Below are 17,878 nucleotides of genomic sequence, written 5' to 3' on the forward strand. Positions count from 1 at the left end.
AGCCCTAGGCAAGCCCCCTCTCCATTCACATTTGCCTGTGTTCTTTACTGTTCTCATTCCTGGCTTTAGGCAGGAGATGTACACATCCATGCCCAGTGAGATTCGCTCCCTCAGCCCTGGAGAGCAGACAGAGGATGAGCTAGAGGAAGAGTGTGAACCTGAAGAGTTGCTGAAGACACCATCCAAAGAGAGCTTGCATCCAGGTTGGGAAAGAGGGGTGGTATTTTGAACTCTGTCGGAGTAGGGATCATTGGTTTTTAGGGCCTGGCACATACTGAAGCGCAATAGTCCTATCAGTCAGAACTCTTTCAGGTAATAGTATCCAGATTCTAATTGGCTTAATCTGCAAAGAGAATTTACTGATTAATGTAATTGAAAAGTCAAGAGTATTTGCTTCAGGTATGACTGGATCCAGATAGTCAAGTGATGTAAAAAGGAATATGTTTTTCTCCCATCTCTTGGTTCTACTTTTCTCTGTTGGCTTCACCCTCAGGCACCCTCTCCTTTTACCAGAGACAAAGAAGCCCCCCAGCAAGTCCAGGTTTATAACACTCCACAGAGAAGAGAGAACCTCTTTCCTAATAGCCAAGCAAAGTCCTGGGGTTGTGACCTGTTCCTGGTGGGCATCATGTGCCCATTTCTAAGCCAGTCACTGTGATTGGTCAGGCCTGAGCCATGTCACCCTAAAGGCAGAGGCTTTTGTCATCTCCTCTCACACCACCTAACCAATACGGATGTGTGTGTATGTGTGTGTTTGTGTGTGTGTGTGTAAGGGGGTAGGCATCCTAGAGGAAAAATAGGGTTCTGTAAACCAGAAGATAGAATAGATTCTTTAAACAAAAAGGAAAATAGTAGCTCAATGATTTTCTAAAAGGCCAGGCTCTCTATAAAGTTCTACCCTTCTGTGTATTGCCTTGGCTTAGGCCCTCATGGTTACAAGATGACTGCCTGAGTTCCAGCCATCAGAGACATGGTTGAGGAGGAGAGGAATTCCTTTTAAACAGTCTCTTTTCAAAAGGAAACTTTTCTAGAAGCCTCTAGCAAGCTTCCCTTGGGTCTTTTTAGCCAGGATTGCTCCAGCTGCAAGAAAAGCTAGAAACAATGACTAACATAAGCTTTTTTTTTTTAAGATTTATTTTTTTTCCCACTTCCCCTCCTCCCGCCCTGCTGTTTTTGTTGTCTGTATTGTCTTCTCTTCTCATTTTCTCTCCTCTAGGATTCACCGGGATTCAATCCCGGAGACCTCTGATGGGGGGAGAGGTTCCTTCTCAATTGTACCACCTCAGTTCCTGGTTTCTGCCGTGCTTCACGTTGACTCTCCCCTTGTCTCTCTTTTGATGCGTCATCATCTTGCTGCATGACTCACTTGTGCAGAGCATTGGCTTATCGTGCAGGTGCCTGAGCAGGCACTTGTGCAGGCACTGGCTTACTGTGCAGGCATGCTTTCTCTTCTTGTTTTTCACCAGGAGGCCCCAGGGATTGAACCCAGGTCCTCCCATGTGGTAGGCGGAAGCTCTGTCACTTGAACCACATCTGCTTCCCAACATTAGCTTTTAGGGTGGGTGGTAAGGCTCTGCCAACAAGGGAAAAGCCTGCAGGGGCTGACTGGTGGGTGATGGGTAAGCAACAGCAATATGAGAATTCATTCTTGGAAAAAGTCAAACATGAGAGAATAAACTAACTTTCCTTGTCACCTCCCTCACAACCAGTCTCAGTGTCCTTTCCAGGGCACTCTTATTAGTTTGGTGTAAATCTTCATAGGCCTTTTACTGAACATTACTATACATGTGTACATAGCCACAGGAAACCCATCAGATAATTATGTCCGTAGCAGAACCTGTGTAGCTCAGTGGTTGAGCACCTATTTCACATGTACATGATCCCAGGTTCAATTCTTGGTACCTCCTAAAAAAATAAAAGAATGAATTCTATTATATTGCAGATACTGTTCTTTATCTTCTTTTTCCTCTCATTGGTCTTTCAACGTTGGTAGACATAAAGCAGAGGCTTCCGTCTTTAACCAGCATCATAGAGTTTGTTAAGCCATTCTCCGCTGGGTGACCATTTGATTTTCTTTTTTTCCCAACTTGACACTGTTTTCAGTGAGGCTGTGCCACCACTCCTGGCTTCCTCCTTGGGCACGTGGGAGAGGGTTTCTCCAGTAGGCTGAGGAGCGGAACTGCTGGGTCCTGGGTTTGTATGTTTTCAGTTTTCAAAGAAAATCCCAAAGAGCTCTCTGGATCCAGTTACTCTCCTGCCAGCAATACATTAGTAATACTTAATATTTATTAAGCATTTTCATTTTGCTAAGTCTTACGGGTAAAGGATTATATCCCGTTGTTTAAATTTGTATTTCCCTGATAATTCATGAGACTGAGCATCTTTTTATATGTCTGCCAGTCCCAGTGTTGCCTCTTTGGAGAATTGCCTGTTGCCTATTTGTCTTTTGGGTTGTTTGCTCTCTTTTCATGGATTCCATGTGTCTCTCCAGATCCCCGGTGCCTGTTGACCAATGGCAAGCTGCCACTCTGGGCAAAGCGGCTGGTGAGTGTGCCAGGAGAGGGAGATGCTGAGGGGCTGCCGAAGTCAGGCTGCCCTCCCCCCACACTTCTTTCTTCCGGGACTCCTCCATGTCTTTCTTTTCCCTGGAGAACCCCTATCATCCTCCCAGCCTTAACTTAGACAGCCCTTCAGCCAGTGGCACCTATTTCCTGAGCACCTGCCATGTGCCAGGCATCGTTCTAGCATTGGAGACACAGCAGTGGGTAAGAACAACAAGAGTCTCTGCCTTCGTGGGCTCACTTTCTAGTGTGGGAAGTGGGTGATACCCGTACTGAATAGCTAAAGTACATAGTATGTTGAGAGCTGATACGTTCTATGAAGATAAAGAGTCAAGAAGGAAAATAAGGAATGTTGAGGTTGGCAATTTTAGGGTGAACATAAACGGTCTCACTGGGAAGATGATATCTGAGCAGAGTTGAAGCCATTGAGACATACAGATACTGGGGAAGAATATTTCATTTAGAGGGGACCATGTGCAAATGCAAAGGCCATGAAGCAGATTGTGCTTAGCAGTCAAGGAGGAGCAGGGAGGCCAAAGTGTTTGATTTGGGAATGGGTGAGGGTCAAAAAGGGAGAAGGACTCAGATCGTGTGGGGCCATGTGGCTGTGGCCAAGTTCCTGTAACACGTTTGATCTTTCTCCGCTTTTTTTTTTTCTTCTATAATACTGAGATGGAGCCAATGGAGGGCTCTGGGCCAAGAAAGGCCGTCATCCCACTCACATATTAACAGGTCCCTGTGACTGCATTTGGGGAACAGACTGTGAGGGGCAAAGAGGGAGCCGGGAGACCAGGGAGGGGGCTGCCGTGGTAATCCAGGCAGAGGAGGTTGGAGGCTGGGCCTGAGACAAGAAGTGGTTGAACTCTGGATGGATTTTTGAAGTTGGAACTGATTGACTGGATATGAGGGAAAGAGAGGGGCCATGATGACATCAGGACTGAGTGAATGAGTGCTAACTTGAGGAGGGGCAAGCTGGGAGCTGGTGGGTTTGAAGTTGACAGCAGAATCCTAACCCCCAGCTAGGTGTGAGGGTTATTTCAGTAGCAGGGCCAGACCTTGTCCCTTGAGAAGACCTCGTCTTCACTGGCCCCGCCACCTTCAGGGCAAGCACAGGGAGTGAGGTCACTTCACGGCCTTTGCATGTGCTGGTCCTTCTACTTGGAACACCCTTCCTCATTCCTACTCATCCTTCAGGGCAAAGCTTAAATGTCAGCTTTTCTCTGACATGCCCTCCCCTGGGGACCAGATCAGGGCACCTGCCTTGCACTCTCAGGTCCCTGAGCTTCTCCTTAGCAGTGCCTCTTGCTGTTAGGGTAACAGCCAACAGACACTTTCAGCACAAATATTCTGCGCAGGCTCTGTTCTAAACCCCTTACATGTAGCATGTCATTTAATCCTCACTCTAAATCGATTGAGGTAGGAACTTTTCTTGTTCTCAAGAAAAGGGAGTGAAACTGAGGCTGAGAGGATAAGTAACTTGTCTAGGATCACACAGCTAGGAATTAGAGGGTATGGAATCGACCTTAGGCAAGCTGGCCCCAGAGCCTGTGTTCTCAACAATTACTCCCCACTTCTCAAGCAGCAGCCTTGGCAGGAGGCGGTGGTGGACAGGACCAGGGCAGAGCTGCAGCACTTGCTAATTAAATACAGTGTGGAGTATATGGAACAGAATAAGAGGAATGTAGGCTGACCCCAAGGCAGGGGGCCTGAGCAATGGGAAAGATAACTGAGCTAGGAAAAGCTTTAGGAGGAGCAGGTTTGAGGGGAAGATTGGGAGTTTTTAACATGTTAATTTTGAAACGTCTATGAAAATTCCCCGTGGAGATGTGGAGCAGTTGCATATGCAATTCTGAAGTTTAAAGGAAGGGTTGTGCTGGAGACAGAACCCTGGAAGTTGTTGCTGAGTGGTGTTTTTTTTGTTTTTTGTTTTTTTAAAGATTTATTTATTTAATTCCCCCCCTCCCCGGTTGTCTGTTCTCTGTGTCTATTTGCTATGTCTTGTTTCTTTGTCCACTTCTATTGTCGGCATGGGAAGTGTGGGCAGTGCCATTCCTGGGCAGGCTGCACTTTCTTTCACGCTGGGTGGCTCTCCTTACGGGTGTACTCCTTGCGCGTGGGGCTCCGCTATGCGGGGGAGACCCCTGCGTGGCAGGGCACTCCTTGCGCGCATCAGCACTGCGCATGGGCCAGCTCCACACGGGTCAAGGAGGCCCGGGGTTTGAACCGCGGACCTCCCATGTGGTAGACAGACGCCCTAACTACTGGGCCAAGTCTGTTTCCCCTGAGTGGTGTTTAAAGAGACTTGGTTGGCTCCTGACTGGCTCCTGGCCCCCTCAGCTAGGAGACGACGACGTGGCAGACAGCTCAGCCTTCCGTGCCAAGCGCAGCTACCAGCCCCATGGCCGTTGGGCGGAGCGGGCCGACTGGGAGCCCCTCAAGACCATCTTGGATGCCCGGGACCTGGATTGCTACTTCACCCCCATGAAGCCCGAGAACCTGGAAGATTCCGTCCTGGATGCTGTGGAGCCACAGAGCCTGGCAAGCCTGCTGGGCAAGGTATGGACTGGCTGCCCGTGCCCGGCCTACAACCCCCATGCCACGACTGCCCTCCAGGGCTTGGGGCCTCGGTGCTCTAGTTCCGAAGACAGAGCTGACTGTCCCACCGCAGGGGTGTGGTGAGGATTACGTGAGGTGGTGGGAGGACAGGAGGCTGAGCCTGGGCTTGGTGCCCAGCTAGACTCCCCAGGGCAGAGAGGGAGCCCGTGGGAAGCAGGTTGCTTGGGGCTTAAGAACTTGGGGCCTAAACAGGCCTGTGCCTGACTTAGAGCCCTGGGCCTCTGCCCCCCTGGCTGCATGACCTGGATGGAGCAAGAGTTTGCATCTCTGGACCTCCTTCGCATCTCAAAATGGTCATCATGCTACCCTCTGCCTTGCAGGGCTTTCACGGGGATACAGTGTGAAGAACAGGGTCCTTAGAGGTGCCCGAGCAACATTACATCTTACTGTATTATTGTTCACACGTGGCCTCATATATGCACAGTAATGAACAGAAATCTCAAGTGTACGGCTCAATAAATTATTACCTGTAGCTGTGCACACCTGTATACCCACCTCTCAGGTCAAAATACAGAACATTTCCCACCCCCTGGAAGGCCTCCTTGTGCCCCTCCCAGTCGCCCTGAGCTAACCAGTATTCTGACCTTCTCTCACTGTGGATTGGTGTGCCTGTTCTGTTATACTTGAAGGTATTAATAGACTCTTAGAGGATTGACCCTCTTGTCATTTTGGAGCCACAGGTATTGCTTATCAGTAAAGGGGCTGAGATAATGCAGGGGTAGCATAGAACCTGCTCGGGGTTGGCAAGCACCTGGCGCAGGCCCGGGCTCCTGCCATCATCAGGGACATGATTCCTATCATTGTCATCGTTGGCGTAATACTTAGCTGCTTGCCAGGACGCTGGTCGCCATCGCTGCCTCAAAGTAGCCATTCTTTCTTCACCCCACAGCTGGAGAGTCCCCGGGAGAAGGGCTGTGGGCATTCCTCCTTCCTGCCCCTGCAGAGGGAGTCATCTGAGACCAGTGAGCTCGTCGTCTGCTCTCCAGAGGCAGCAGTGACAGTCTCAGGGACAGACAGGTGGATGTCCTTTGCAACAAGGGTAGCCATAGCTGGAGAGAGGAATCCTGAAAGAGCTGCTGTCCACTCTCTCTGTGGGCCTCTGGGAGTGGGGGGTGGTAGTGAGGCTGAGCGGGAGTGGGGAGGCCCTGTGAGCGCAGTGCAGCCTCAGTTTCTCTGGTTCCAGATACAAGTGCTGGGGAGGAGTTGGGAACAGGATGCAGATGCCGAGGGCTCTGCGGGGGAAGGCAGTTTTCTGGCTGCCCTCACCCCACCCATTGGCATTGCAGTGAGTACTGCATGAAGGAGGTGGACAGGCGGCCTAGAGACCAGCAAGGTGACTCCTACATCCAGGCCTCCTGCATCAGCTCGAAGGATCAGAGCCTACCTGAGGGTGAGTGAACGGCACTCGGCCCGGTGGCATCTGTTCATTCAGCCAGACCCCATGCTGGGCATGGCTGACCACCTTAACGCGGTCCTCCTGAAGCTCAGAGTGTGTCACAGAAGACAGACACTGCCCTGCCTCAGAAAGCTGAGGACCCTGGAGCCCAGATGCCCAACAGCTGGAAGCCAGCTCTGCCACCTCCTTGATATGTAACCTCTCTGGGGATAAAAATGGGGCATGTTATTATCATCCTATTCTCTAGATGAGGAAACTGAGGCCCAGAGAAACTGAGCCACTTGCCCTGGCATCCTCAGTAAGGACCCCAGCCCTGGGTGCCTCCCTGACCTCACACACTGCTTTTCCAGACTCGGGAGAGTTGGAAGCCGACTTGGAGAGCAGCTTTGCCACCATCGACTCCTCCCCTCCACAACCTGACTCAGAGCCTCGGTTTGACATGGCAGTGCCCCACACAGCAAGTAAGCAGGGCCAGACGCGCGGGGAAGGGCAGGACGTGGGCTTGGCTCAGGGATGATCCAAAGGTGTAACCACTGGCCTCACATCAGCCCTAGACTTGGCCCTCACTGAGCCGCCATCTCCTCTCCCTGCAAGATGAGGCCATTAGCCTTTCCTTCTTGGTCTGGTGGCAACAGGGTGTGTGACGGGCGAGTCTGGCTTTCTCCACTGCCAAGTGGCGTCTGCCATGACTCACGGTGTTGACAGCTTCCCTCCCCCGCCCCATCACTTCTCCCCAGGGTGCCCAAGCACTACAGAAGAAGAGTTGTCCCGGCCCGAGAGGCCAGGCTTGGCCAACAGCTCCCTGCCCCAGACCCCTGAGCAAGAGAAGTTCCTCCGCCACCATTTCGAGACACTTACGGACGCCCACCCTGAAGGTAGGATCCTGCCCTTCTCTGAACCCTGCCGGGGCCAGCCAGCCAGTATTGGTCACAGTGTGGGCATCTCTGGGACAGGGCTCTCCTCAGCAGGGCTGGGGGGTTGGGGTGGGGAGGCATGCCTTTTGTCAGAAGGGCTGCGCTGCACAGTTCCTCTTCTCCCTGGTCCATTTCTCCTGAGCCCTGTGCATTGACTGCTGACGTGGGCTCCAGGGGATCAACCTGCTGGTTTGTGGGTTGGCTGGAGGGTTTCTGAGGGTTCCCTTGGCCTCTTCCCCTAGAGCTCTTCCATGGGTCCCTGAGAGATGTGAGGGCCTCCGAGCCCAAGGACTTCTTCCTCAACCCCCGGCTGAGCATCTCAGCCCAGTTCCTCTCACGCCTCCAGAAGACGCCCAGGTGGGAGCCCCTACCCCATTCTCTGGCTCTGTGCCCCCAGAGCGGGCTCTCCCCTCAGCCACCCCCAGGGCACTGAATGCTTCCCCTGACCTGGTTTCCTCCCCACAGGTTCACCCACGCCTTCCCTCCCCAGCTGCCCCTGCACCTGGTGAAGTCCCCAGAGGTCAAGCCCACGGACCGAGCGGGGAGCCAGCTCAGAGCAGAGCCCCTGAGAGCAGGTACTGGCTACACCTCCCCAGACAGGACCGACGTGAGTATTGGGGCCACCTTGCTCAGGGCATAGGGCTGGGAGCCCGGAGGCCTTGTCCTCACCTTCGCGCTGTGCTTTCAGGTTCTTTCTGGGAAGAAGGCTGAAGAGCTCTCGGAGCCCTTGGAGACCTGGTGTCCACCTAGTGAGTGCCTCATCTATCCCCAGTGGCCCTGGGCGCCCCGCTGAGCTGTGGGAACAGGCAGGCAGGGGCTGACCAGAGCCTGCAGCCACCCTGGGCTGGGGACCTGTCCACTGTCACCCTGCTGGGGTGTGAGAGTGAGCTGTCTGCTTCCTTCACAGGCTTGGTGCCCCGTGCCCCCTCTTCATCAGTGCTGCCCGCAGACAGGAAGCCCCTGCTGCCCACAGCTGTACCCACTCCAGGCCTGGCTCAGGGTGTCTGCACCCCCTCCACCCATTCCTACATGGAGTCCACTGCCAGCTCCCATGCCAAGATGTCACGCAGCATCTCACTTGGGGACAGTGCAGGCCCTGTCATGGCCGAGCTGGCCAGGCCCCTCCGCCGGCCCTCTTCCATGGGTGAGCTGGCCTCCCTGGGCCAGGAGCTCCAGGCTGTCACCTTCACGGCAGCACCCAATTCTGATAACAAGAGCCAAGAGCCTGCCCTGCCTTCCTGGGGCAACCATGAGGCCCGGGCCAGTCTGAGACTGACCCTGTCGAGTGTCTGTGACAGGCTTCTGCTGCCGCCATCCCCTCTAGAACCGCCCACCACATGCACCTGGTCCCAGGAGCCCATGGCCACCCAACCCTGTGCCACAGTCCCAGCCGCCAACTTCCTGGCCCCCAGCCCCGTGGATGTGAGTGCCCTGAGGCTCCACAACTCCATCTTCCTCCCAAGGCTCCCAGCCCCTGAGCCCCTCAACCCCTCCACCCAGCTTCCAGAGGCCAGGCCTGGGGTCCCTGGCAGCACCGTCTCCCTCCTGGAGCCCACCCCTGGTGAGTGTCACCCTTGGAACAAGGGATTGCTCCCCTAAGGTCATCAGTTGGCTCAGTTTCAAAGGTGGGCACTTGACCAGGCCACTGGGGATGTCCCATTATTTTGTTCATTCATTCATTCATCTAACATATTTAATGAGAACTTTGTATGTGTGGGGCTGGGGACATAGAGCACGGTGGAAAACAAAACTACAGAAGTATCTGCTCCCAGAGAACTGACATTCTTAGTGGGGGGACACAATCTATAAGGAAGGTGTCAAATGTGTTATCACAAAATGATGTGTACTAAGGAAGGAAAGCAGAGAAAGGGGTTAGGAAGTGAGAAGTGGAGGCCGTAGTTGCTATTCTAAATAGGCTGATGAGCAAAGACTTCAGTGGGAGAACATTCCAGGCAGAGGGAGAGCAGAGCCAACAGTTGGCATCAGCCCAACCCTCCAGCCTCTCAGACCAGCTTGAAGTTAGAGGCCTCTTCGTCATTCCCTCCTCTCTTTTCTTCCCCCAGATACATCCAGTCTGGTCCAGGGCAGCTCTGGACACTGGGGGGAGTCTAGGGTACCAGCTGGGGTCCTGTCCCCAGCTCCCCTTGACCTGAACAGCGTGGATAACGTTGTGCACAGGCTACAGACTGCCTTCCAAGAAGCCCTTAACCTTTACCACCTGGTAAGCCGAGTGTCAGGGTTGGGGGAAAAGACTGAGGTGGCAGCCTGGGGCTGCCTGGCCTGGGTGGCCCCTGATAAGGTGGTAATTCTTGTAGGTGGGTGCTGAGCAGCAGGAGATGCGGACTGAGCTGGCCTCCACCTTCCTTTGGATCCACAGCCAGCTGGAAGCCAACGTCTGGCTGGTCGAGCCCGAGATGGCCCCAGCCCAGGCCCTGCCCAGCCCCAGCCCCCCCTCCCCACCTACACTGTGCCCCCTGGCCAGCTCCAACGTGCAGGCCCTGCTGGAACACTACTCAGAACTGCTGGTACAGGCCGTGCGGAGGAAGGTACGGGGGGACTGAGGGCCACAGCGCCCACCCCCCAGTCCTGCTGCTTCTGAGGACCTTTATATTTTAAGCAAATAAACTGACAGCTTGGAGTAGTTTCTGGTGCCCACCCTGGCCCATCAGCAAAGACCCTTTCTGGTGGAGGGAGGGAGGGAAGGTAGAGGGTGGCGTTCAGGTAGACCAGCCCGGGGTATTCACATTTGCCTCAGCATCATGCTCCTGTTCCGGCCTCTGTCATTAAAGAACATTGGACCAACATCCCCAAGGAGTTTGGCGACTGCGATACAACAGTGACCTCAGAGCCTGGCCGTGCATGTCCCCTAGCCCTGGTCCACTGAGCTGTTGTGGGGGGTCCCATGTGGTCCTTGCCCAGTGAGGCCCAGAGAGGGGCTGGCCCTTCTTCCCTACCCCCTCTTGATGCCCAGGAACCCACAGGAGCCACTGCTCACCACGTGCCAGACCCTGCCCATCACTGCACACACTGCCACATCACTGGCTGCTGGCCTCAGCAGGGGAAACAGGAGAGACGGGACAGACCAGTCTGTCACCATGGCCAAAGCAGCCCAGTGGCTCGGACCAGGAACTCCTCCCCCAGCAGGAGGACCAGGTCCAACTTCAACACCCCAGGAGCTCCCAGCACCCATGGCAGCTCCCCCAGGCAGGAGGCATCTAGCTAACCTGGCATGACCGCTGAGAAGACCACAAAGTCCCCACTGTCCCGAGTCCTGAGGAGGAGGCCAGCTGACATAGGGCCCTCATAAAGCATCGTCCCACCGTGTGACCTACCACCTGCACCTCCTCTTGCCTGAGCTCCTCCCTGCTGTTTGGTAGTCATGGCTCCTCCCAAAACAGGTTCAGAGAGAGCCACTTTCTTACTGGCATCCCAGGGAGCTGAGACCTGAACCTCACTTGCCTGGTGGCAAAGCCAGACCTTTTGACATGAGGACAAGGCCCTCTGCTCCCTCCATAAGGACATGATCATGCAGTCTTTTAAAAAAGCTAGATACCCCAAGCAACTGTCACCATTCTGCACATTCAGGGTAGAGTGGGGGACAGGACAGGAACTCGCTCACCTAGGGAGCGAAAAGACCCAGGAATTAAAACTGTAATAGTAGGTAGGCTGAGGGAATGAACACCGCAAGCTGAGGGGCCAGCAAAGGCCTTTCTGATGGGACATCTGATCTGAGGGTTGGTAGCTGGCACAAGCTGTGTGGGCATCTCAGCCACGTGGCCAGGAAGAACAGCTGGTGCAAAGACTTTGTGGGGGCCCAACCTCGGTATGCAAGGGGCAGAAACAAAGCTGGGGTGGCCAGAAGGACCAGAGGGGAGAAAGGAGGAGCGGTGATGGGCTCTACAATGGGCAGAGCCTTGCTGATTCACCTCCAAGTCCAGGAAACATTGACTGCACAATCTGTTTCCCTAAATAAAGTCCCTGCTCTTGGTGTTTGGAGCCCATCCCTCATGGAATAACCCCCTCCTTCCACCCTGTAAGGATGTTCATTAATCTTAATCCAGTCATCATGGACCTGATCCTCCTCTGTCACCCTCCAGCTTAGGGCCTCACAGTTGCAACATGGCTGCCATAGCACCCAGCAGTACACCTTCACCCAACCAGGAGCAAAGGCATAAAGCAGGGCAGCTGCTTCCCCAGGGTAGTGGGGGGGAAAGTACAAATCCTTTCCAGAGGCTTCCAGGAGGAGGTCTGCTGAGTTATGAGCCCTTCCTTCAGATCATTCTCAGGCCACAGCAATGGAGATGGCTTTGATTTGTTTGGACTAACCATCCCTCTTCTTGTCCTGGGCATGTTGCTGCTCAAACAGAATGGGGTCTCTCAGCAAGAAAGGAAGGTGGGCTGGTAGTTGGGATCCAGCTTGTCTGCTGCTCCCCCTTTCAAAATGCTGAGCTCTTCAGCCCTGGAAAGACTTCTGGACAAATGGTCTGGTTAAGAAAGCATTGCTGGAGGTGGAGTGAGGATGCACATGCAGTTTGTGAACCCACCGGATCCCAGCAGGGAAAGGATGGCTTGCTCACATGGAATATTTCAAAGAGGATTTAAGAAAGGAACCATTCGCAAGGTAGGGGTCAGGGAATTCACAGGATCAGTGCCGTACCCAGGACTGATACCAGAGAGCCATTACCAGACCACAAGACACAAGGGGAGGGAACAAATCCAGGAGAGCAAGCCTGGAGAGAGGGCTGCCCTGACTTGCAGGGAAACAGGGCTTCCCATTGTCAAACGCTATTGAAAGCCAAATGGCATGGGAGCTTGCCGGTAGAGCTGCCCAGGTTTCAAAGCAGGGTAGAACAGGACAGAGAGGAGGTCTGGGCAAATGAAAATCCCTGGCACACAATTTCTTCCCTGATGTGTTTTTATTTTTTATTTATTTTTATTTTTATAGATTTTTAAAAATTTTAAAGATACATAGATCATACAAAATACATTAAAAAATATAAGGATTCCAAATACCTCCACTCCCCACCCACACACACACTTACTCCCACACCACCAAGTTCTTTCATCAGCGTGGCACATTCATTGCATTTAATGAATACATTTTGGGGCACTACTACACAGCATGGATTATAGTTTACATTGTAGTTTACACCCAGTCCATGCAGTGGGTTATGGCAGGAAACATGATATCCTGCATCTGTCCCTGCAGTATCATTCAGGACAACTCCAAGTCCTGAAAATGCCCCCATATCATGTCTTCTTCCCTCTCCCTGCACTCAGCAACTCCCATGGCCACTGTTTCCACATCAATGATGCAGTTTCTTCCATTGCTAGAGTCATAATAATTCTATAGTAGAATACCAGTAGGTCCACTCCAATCCATATTTTATAAAAAATATGGAACGGTTCACAAATTTGCTTGTCATCCTTGCTCAGGGGCCATGCTAATATCTGTATCCTTCCAATTTTAGTATATGTGCTGCCGAAGTGAGCACCCTGATGTGTTTTTAGCAACAACCCAGGAATCAGCTACCCTAGGAGATATGGAGGTGGGCATGGAGAACTGGATACTGGAGAAGAAAAAATGGCTCCCTCACATCTGCATGCAAGCTCGTTTGACACTGCCACTCAGCCTCTGCCTGCCACATCTACCCTTGGCCTGCCGGTAGCAGTAAGCATTGGGCAGCTCCAGGTATGCCAGCCATGACTGCCTGGAACCCAACAACCTGTGAGATGGAGACATGCAGAACCCCATTCTACAGACGTGCCAACTGAGTTACAGATGTTTGTCTAGGCCCCCTCCCCTCAAGCCTTCCTAACCAGCCCCTGCTTGCTGGGCCCATGTGATCCGTGTGGGTCCTCAACACAAACCAGAGTCCCCTTGCCCAAATAAAGAAACAGGCTCAGCCAGAATAAGTGACTTGCTCCCAGCCCCAGCACCATCAACTGGCAGCGCTGGCGCTGCCTCCCTAGCTGCCCCAGATGAATCAGGGGACGAGCTGCCTCCCAGGGGATGTGAGGAAATGAAGAAATAGGCCTTCTCTCACCGCCAAGCCTTTGTCCCCTTGGCCTGAAACACCTTCCCCTTTTACCTGAAACCTCTTCCAGGAAGCCTCCCTGAACCCCTAGGCTAGGTCAGGAACCTCTCCTGGGACCTCAAGCTTCCCTGGGTTTCCCCCGTGCCAGCGCTGACCACTCTGTCTGTGCTTTCCCCATCCTTGACCACTCGCAGTCGTCACTGGTGACTTGTGTCTCCCCATGGAGTTAACTAAGTTGTGTGTTCATTGCATGCTGACCCAGGCCTGGCCTGGGGTTAGAGCTCAGATAATGGTTCGGTAAATAAATGACTGAAAGTAGCCATAATCCCTGAGCAGAAAAGAGCCAGATCAGAGGTCTGGGTTGGGTCCTGAGAGCCCCTAGCTTTGTCGAGTGACCCTCTTTAGCTCCTAGACTGGAAGAAGTATGGGCAGTGGTGTCCTGGGCACTCACTAAGGGCTGGACTCTTTAACAGACCAGTATTCTAATGCCTGCTACACTTGAACATTGCTTCCCGCTGAAGGTCAGCTCTAGGCAGAGAGAGGGAGTCTGGGTCAGAGAGAGGGAGTCTCCAGCCTAAAGATGCACAGCCTGGATCTTCACTACCCTATCAGGGCCACCAGCTGTCCTCCCTCCACCTCAGGAGCAGGGCAATCACAGCTGCCCCTCCCGTTTTTTCAAACAGCTGCTGGGATTTGAATAACAAGCAGGCTGTGGGATGTCGGGAGGGGACTGATTTGCCTGGCAAACAGACCCTTAGGCCTTCCATCCTGCTGGGGCTATGACTCCTACCTGGGCTCCAGGTTACCTCTCCCTACCCCCAAGAGTGGCCTAGGCTCCCCACCTTGCCCTGGCCTGACCCTCCTTGGGGTCTGCCCTTGGAGGCTGGAGCTTCCTTCAGTCACTTGGGGTAGAAGGGCAGGAACTGCAGACCCCTGGGGAGCTAATTGGTGCCCTCTAAATCTGCTCTGGGGCCAGTCACAGAATTTGCATGGAGAGAATGGGGCTCCTTCATCACTCACCCCTCCCTCCCCACCTGGGGTAGTCTTCCCGGGGCTGAGGTCTGACAGCAGGTGGAGGCGGCAGTCACAGGTGCCTGGAACCAGCTTGCCATTCCCAGAAGGATGCCCCGTGCCTTCCTGGTCAGGAGCCGGCGTCCCCAGCCACCAGACTGGGGCCACCTGCCTGACCAGCTTCGGGGAGATGCCTATGTCCCAGGTGGGCCCCTCGCTGAGTCTGGGGGTGAGGGACAGGGGAGACACAAAGCATCACCAGTTGGCTTCTCTCCTCAGACTGCAGCCTGGGCAGGCCACCGGCACACCCATCTTCCAGCCTGGGAGACTCTTGCGCAGCGGTGAGTCTGCACCTGGCCCACAAGACCCTGCTCTTACTAAACCCTGCTCGTGGCCTCCAGTGCCCCTGACCCTGCTTAATCCAGGTGCTGCCTTGACGCATACCCACCTCAGGGCCTTTCCAATCTTTGTTCCCTCTGCTGACTTCCCATGCTAATAGTGAGCTCACTGCGAGTTCTCATTCCAAGTACCATTTTCCCAGGGCAAGCAGTCACAGCCCCTGCCCCCAGGATTTCTCAGTCCAATGGGACGTTAGAACAGGATTAAAGCCAAGTGGATGGTGATTTGCTTTATGCCAAAAGATTGAACAAGGTGACAGGAATGGCATGCGGGAAGGAAATGGGGACCTCTCTGTGGAAGGGACTTTTCAGCTGTGCATGCACTGGAAGAAAAGTGTCAGCTAGAACTTAAAATGAGCAGGAGAGTATTTCATTACTTATTGAGAGCTAGGCACCGCTCCAGGCTCTAGGCTTTAGGACTAAGAAAAAACTATGCTTTCTTGGGGTTTATATCCCAGTGGGGGCTAGGGACATAGACAATAAAAAGCATCCAGTATGCTAAAAGATGGTAAGAAGAAAAAATAGAGTTAGGGCAATAAGGGATGGTCAGAGGTGGCCTTGGAGAGAGGGCGGCTTTTGTGCACGAATAGCAGTCTCCAGCCCCGCCCAGACCTCCTTGCTTCTCGGTTCTGGGCACTCAGTAAAGAAGCGTCTACCAAATAGTGGCCAGAGCTGGACGGGAAAGGCTAACTCCTACGTCCCTCCACCAGCACACGCAGGGCACGCTGGCCGTGGCTCCCAGAAGTCCCGGGACACTTGGCTGCCCGCTCTGCCCCAAGGCTTTCCCGCTGCAGCGCATGCTGACAAGGCACCTCAAGTGCCACAGCCCCGCACGCCGGCACGTGTGCCGCTGCTGCGGCAAGGGCTTCCATGATGCCTTCGACCTCAAGCGCCACATGAGGACTCACACAGGTGAGCAGTGGCAAGGACCTGGAGGGGTGGTTGGCCCCAGACCAGGAAGGAGGGAAAGAGTGGGAGGCACCCACTGGGGTAGTCTCCAATATTTATTGGGGCAGGGTTTCTTGGACCGCAGCAGGTGGATGTTAAGGTGGTCCCAAGAAGGGGCAGAGCCAGGAGTGCAGAACTGGGTGCTGGCCACCGGTTTCAGGGCCCACCAGATTCGAGGGTGTAAAGGAATGCCTCCCTGCCCTACTCTCCAGAAAGAAACATTCTTGGGGGGGGGGGCACAGGTGCTCATAGGGATGGTGACGGTAGGTTTAAGAGTTCCAGGAGCACGGGGTGGGGGCAGGGGTACCCCCAACATCAAAGGGCCAGGTGGAGGGGCTTTGATCTGAGGCCACTGCCTCATCCATCCTGAAACCGGTTCTCACAGGAATCCGGCCATTTCGCTGTGGAGCATGCGGGAAAGCGTTTACGCAGCGCTGCTCCCTTGAAGCGCATCTTGCTAAAGTGCATGGGCAGCCGGCCAGCTACGCTTACCGTGAGCGCCGCGAAAAGTTGCATGTGTGCGAGGACTGCGGCTTCACCAGCTCCCGGCCCGATGCCTACGCGCAGCACCGCGCCCTGCACCGCCCTGCGTGAGAGAGTGCACCCTGCATCCTAACCAGAAGGCAAATAAACACAAAAAATTCGCACACAGAACCCGACTTTTATTACATGGGGGGGATATCACTCGGTCCAGCGGTGGCCACAGTGTGGGGCCGTGCACACGTAGTACAGGCGCATGGCATCCTGGCGAAAAGGGCCCACGGTTAGGAAGTGTCTGGACCCAAGGGAGGTATACAGCATGGAACCCTTCACCCTTCATCCAGCAGGGTCTCAGGCCGATAGGACAGATAGGGAGGCTTTCCCCACTGGTAAAGAGCCGGACCAGGACGCTGGGAAGGACAGGTTCCCCCCGAATACAGGTACCCCGCCCCGCGAAGGGTCAAGCACCAAATGTCCAGGAAATCGTCCGTGGAACTTGCCACTCACCTCGGCCCGGGCACTGTGCGACTGGAAGAACACCGCCTCCTTGTGGCCGCACCTAAAGGGACCGCTCAGCCACTGAGACCCTGCCGCACCCTTCCCTCCTCTCTTCCCCGAGAGAATGCGCCCGACTGCCCCATCCCAGTACCAGCTACGAGCTCACTTCTGGCACGGGTGGTCCTCGGTCCGCGGTAGCGTGGGGTCCTGGGAAACGTCTGCGATGATCTGGGTCAGTTCGCTGCAGGGGGGAGGGTTTAACAATATTGCTCAGATCGGCCCTTCCAGGCCAATCCCCTCCCCAAGCTCCAGTCCCGCCACTGACTCCACTTCGTGCGTGATCTTGTTGACGTAGATGCAGCTGTTGTCGGCTTCCTGCTGGTAATCACAATTCCGGCACTGCGAGAGGGCGAGCAAGGCAGGATGGGGGTCACGGAGAGATCCCAGATAGGATGGAAGAGACGGCAGGATCCTCCCGGGAGGGTGGGGGCTGGCTATGGATTGGAGGGTCTGGGTCGGGATAATGGGTGTTTCGAGGGGCATCTCGGGGATGGACAAGACAGCAGACTCGGGTTCACGTGGGGGAGTCAGGAGGCAAGTTGTAGACACGCCGGGGGCGCAAGAGGGAGAAGGGACCCCATGGAGTGGGGCAGGGTCACATTTGGAAGAGGTAGACGGATCTGGGAAGTCGGGGGCGTCCCTCCGGGTCGCGCTCACCGCGTAGAGCAGAATGCGGTTCTCCTTGTCTTCCTTGGGGTACAGCATATTGTTACTGCGGGGAGAGGAAGGTCAGAGGTCAGCCTTGGGGCCTGTCCTAGATCACCTTCCGCACCTGCTTTCCCGGCCTCACCATTCCTGGCAGAATCTAATACCCACGAAGCCCGGCTCGTACGTCCCGTCCGGTTCCATGACGACGTATGCACCGTTCGCCCGGCCTTTGCGCTTGCTCCGTCGCGCTACAGGTCGCGGGACGGGTCAGGCCCAGTTGCTTCGCCCAAAGAAGGGCGGAGCTAGACAC

General features: G+C 54.4%; 3 protein-coding genes and 1 non-coding gene across 4 annotated transcripts in view; 2 read left to right on the top strand and 2 right to left on the bottom strand.

Annotated features, from left to right (window-relative positions):
* WDR62 (WD repeat domain 62) overlaps nucleotides 1-10,293 on the top strand; it is a 53,884-nt gene extending 43,591 nt beyond the window's left edge. Inside the window, exons 20-32 of the mRNA XM_058279279.2 lie at nucleotides 70-203; nucleotides 2,492-2,544; nucleotides 4,899-5,117; nucleotides 6,067-6,194; nucleotides 6,464-6,567; nucleotides 6,924-7,034; nucleotides 7,311-7,448; nucleotides 7,730-7,844; nucleotides 7,953-8,094; nucleotides 8,176-8,236; nucleotides 8,395-9,048; nucleotides 9,551-9,708; nucleotides 9,803-10,293. Coding sequence (XP_058135262.1) covers nucleotides 70-203; nucleotides 2,492-2,544; nucleotides 4,899-5,117; nucleotides 6,067-6,194; nucleotides 6,464-6,567; nucleotides 6,924-7,034; nucleotides 7,311-7,448; nucleotides 7,730-7,844; nucleotides 7,953-8,094; nucleotides 8,176-8,236; nucleotides 8,395-9,048; nucleotides 9,551-9,708; nucleotides 9,803-10,048 — 2,263 coding nt within the window. The 3' untranslated portion in view covers nucleotides 10,049-10,293. The remainder of the gene's footprint in view (nucleotides 1-69; nucleotides 204-2,491; nucleotides 2,545-4,898; nucleotides 5,118-6,066; nucleotides 6,195-6,463; nucleotides 6,568-6,923; nucleotides 7,035-7,310; nucleotides 7,449-7,729; nucleotides 7,845-7,952; nucleotides 8,095-8,175; nucleotides 8,237-8,394; nucleotides 9,049-9,550; nucleotides 9,709-9,802) is intronic.
* A 2,585-nt stretch (nucleotides 10,294-12,878) lies between these two features.
* Nucleotides 12,879-12,982, bottom strand: LOC111765690 (U6 spliceosomal RNA). The gene has a single exon (XR_002797970.1). It is a non-coding gene; the product is annotated as a U6 spliceosomal RNA (small nuclear RNA).
* A 1,665-nt stretch (nucleotides 12,983-14,647) lies between these two features.
* OVOL3 (ovo like zinc finger 3) lies at nucleotides 14,648-16,501 on the top strand. The gene is made up of 4 exons (XM_012527697.4): nucleotides 14,648-14,741; nucleotides 14,816-14,877; nucleotides 15,645-15,846; nucleotides 16,268-16,501. Exons 1-4 carry the CDS (start codon nucleotides 14,648-14,650, stop codon nucleotides 16,474-16,476), a joined length of 567 nt encoding a protein of 188 aa, XP_012383151.2. The 3' UTR covers nucleotides 16,477-16,501.
* Nucleotides 16,502-16,523: 22 nt separating this feature from the next.
* On the bottom strand, nucleotides 16,524-17,849 carry POLR2I (RNA polymerase II subunit I). Its single transcript, XM_004464880.4, has 6 exons — nucleotides 17,711-17,849; nucleotides 17,578-17,632; nucleotides 17,186-17,259; nucleotides 17,027-17,101; nucleotides 16,870-16,921; nucleotides 16,524-16,626 (listed from the first exon to the last, which is right to left on the bottom strand). Exons 1-6 carry the CDS (start codon nucleotides 17,767-17,769, stop codon nucleotides 16,564-16,566), a joined length of 378 nt encoding a protein of 125 aa, XP_004464937.1. The 5' UTR covers nucleotides 17,770-17,849; the 3' UTR covers nucleotides 16,524-16,563.
* Nucleotides 17,850-17,878: the final 29 nt, after the last annotated feature.

The sequence above is a fragment of the Dasypus novemcinctus genome, chromosome 18 (assembly GCF_030445035.2).
Source record: "Dasypus novemcinctus isolate mDasNov1 chromosome 18, mDasNov1.1.hap2, whole genome shotgun sequence".
NCBI classification, from domain to species: domain Eukaryota; kingdom Metazoa; phylum Chordata; class Mammalia; order Cingulata; family Dasypodidae; genus Dasypus; species Dasypus novemcinctus.

Bases quoted from the DNA above. Each gene is read 5' to 3' on its own strand.
- POLR2I (XM_004464880.4), bottom strand. From the start codon at position 17,769: ATGGAACCGGACGGGACGTACGAGCCGGGCTTCGTGGGTATTAGATTC. The intron at 17,633-17,710 runs GTGAGGCCGGGA...CTCTCCCCGCAG, and splicing joins ATTAGATTCTGCCAGGAATG to TAACAATATGCTGTACCCCA. The intron at 16,627-16,869 runs GTGAGTGGCAAG...CCTTTTCGCCAG, and splicing joins CGCACAGTGCCCGGGCCGAG to GATGCCATGCGCCTGTACTA.
- OVOL3 (XM_012527697.4), top strand. From the start codon at position 14,648: ATGCCCCGTGCCTTCCTGGTCAGGAGCCGGCGTCCCCAGCCACCAGAC. The intron at 14,742-14,815 runs GTGGGCCCCTCG...TTCTCTCCTCAG, and splicing joins GGGAGATGCCTATGTCCCAG to ACTGCAGCCTGGGCAGGCCA. The intron at 15,847-16,267 runs GTGAGCAGTGGC...CGGTTCTCACAG, and splicing joins CCACATGAGGACTCACACAG to GAATCCGGCCATTTCGCTGT.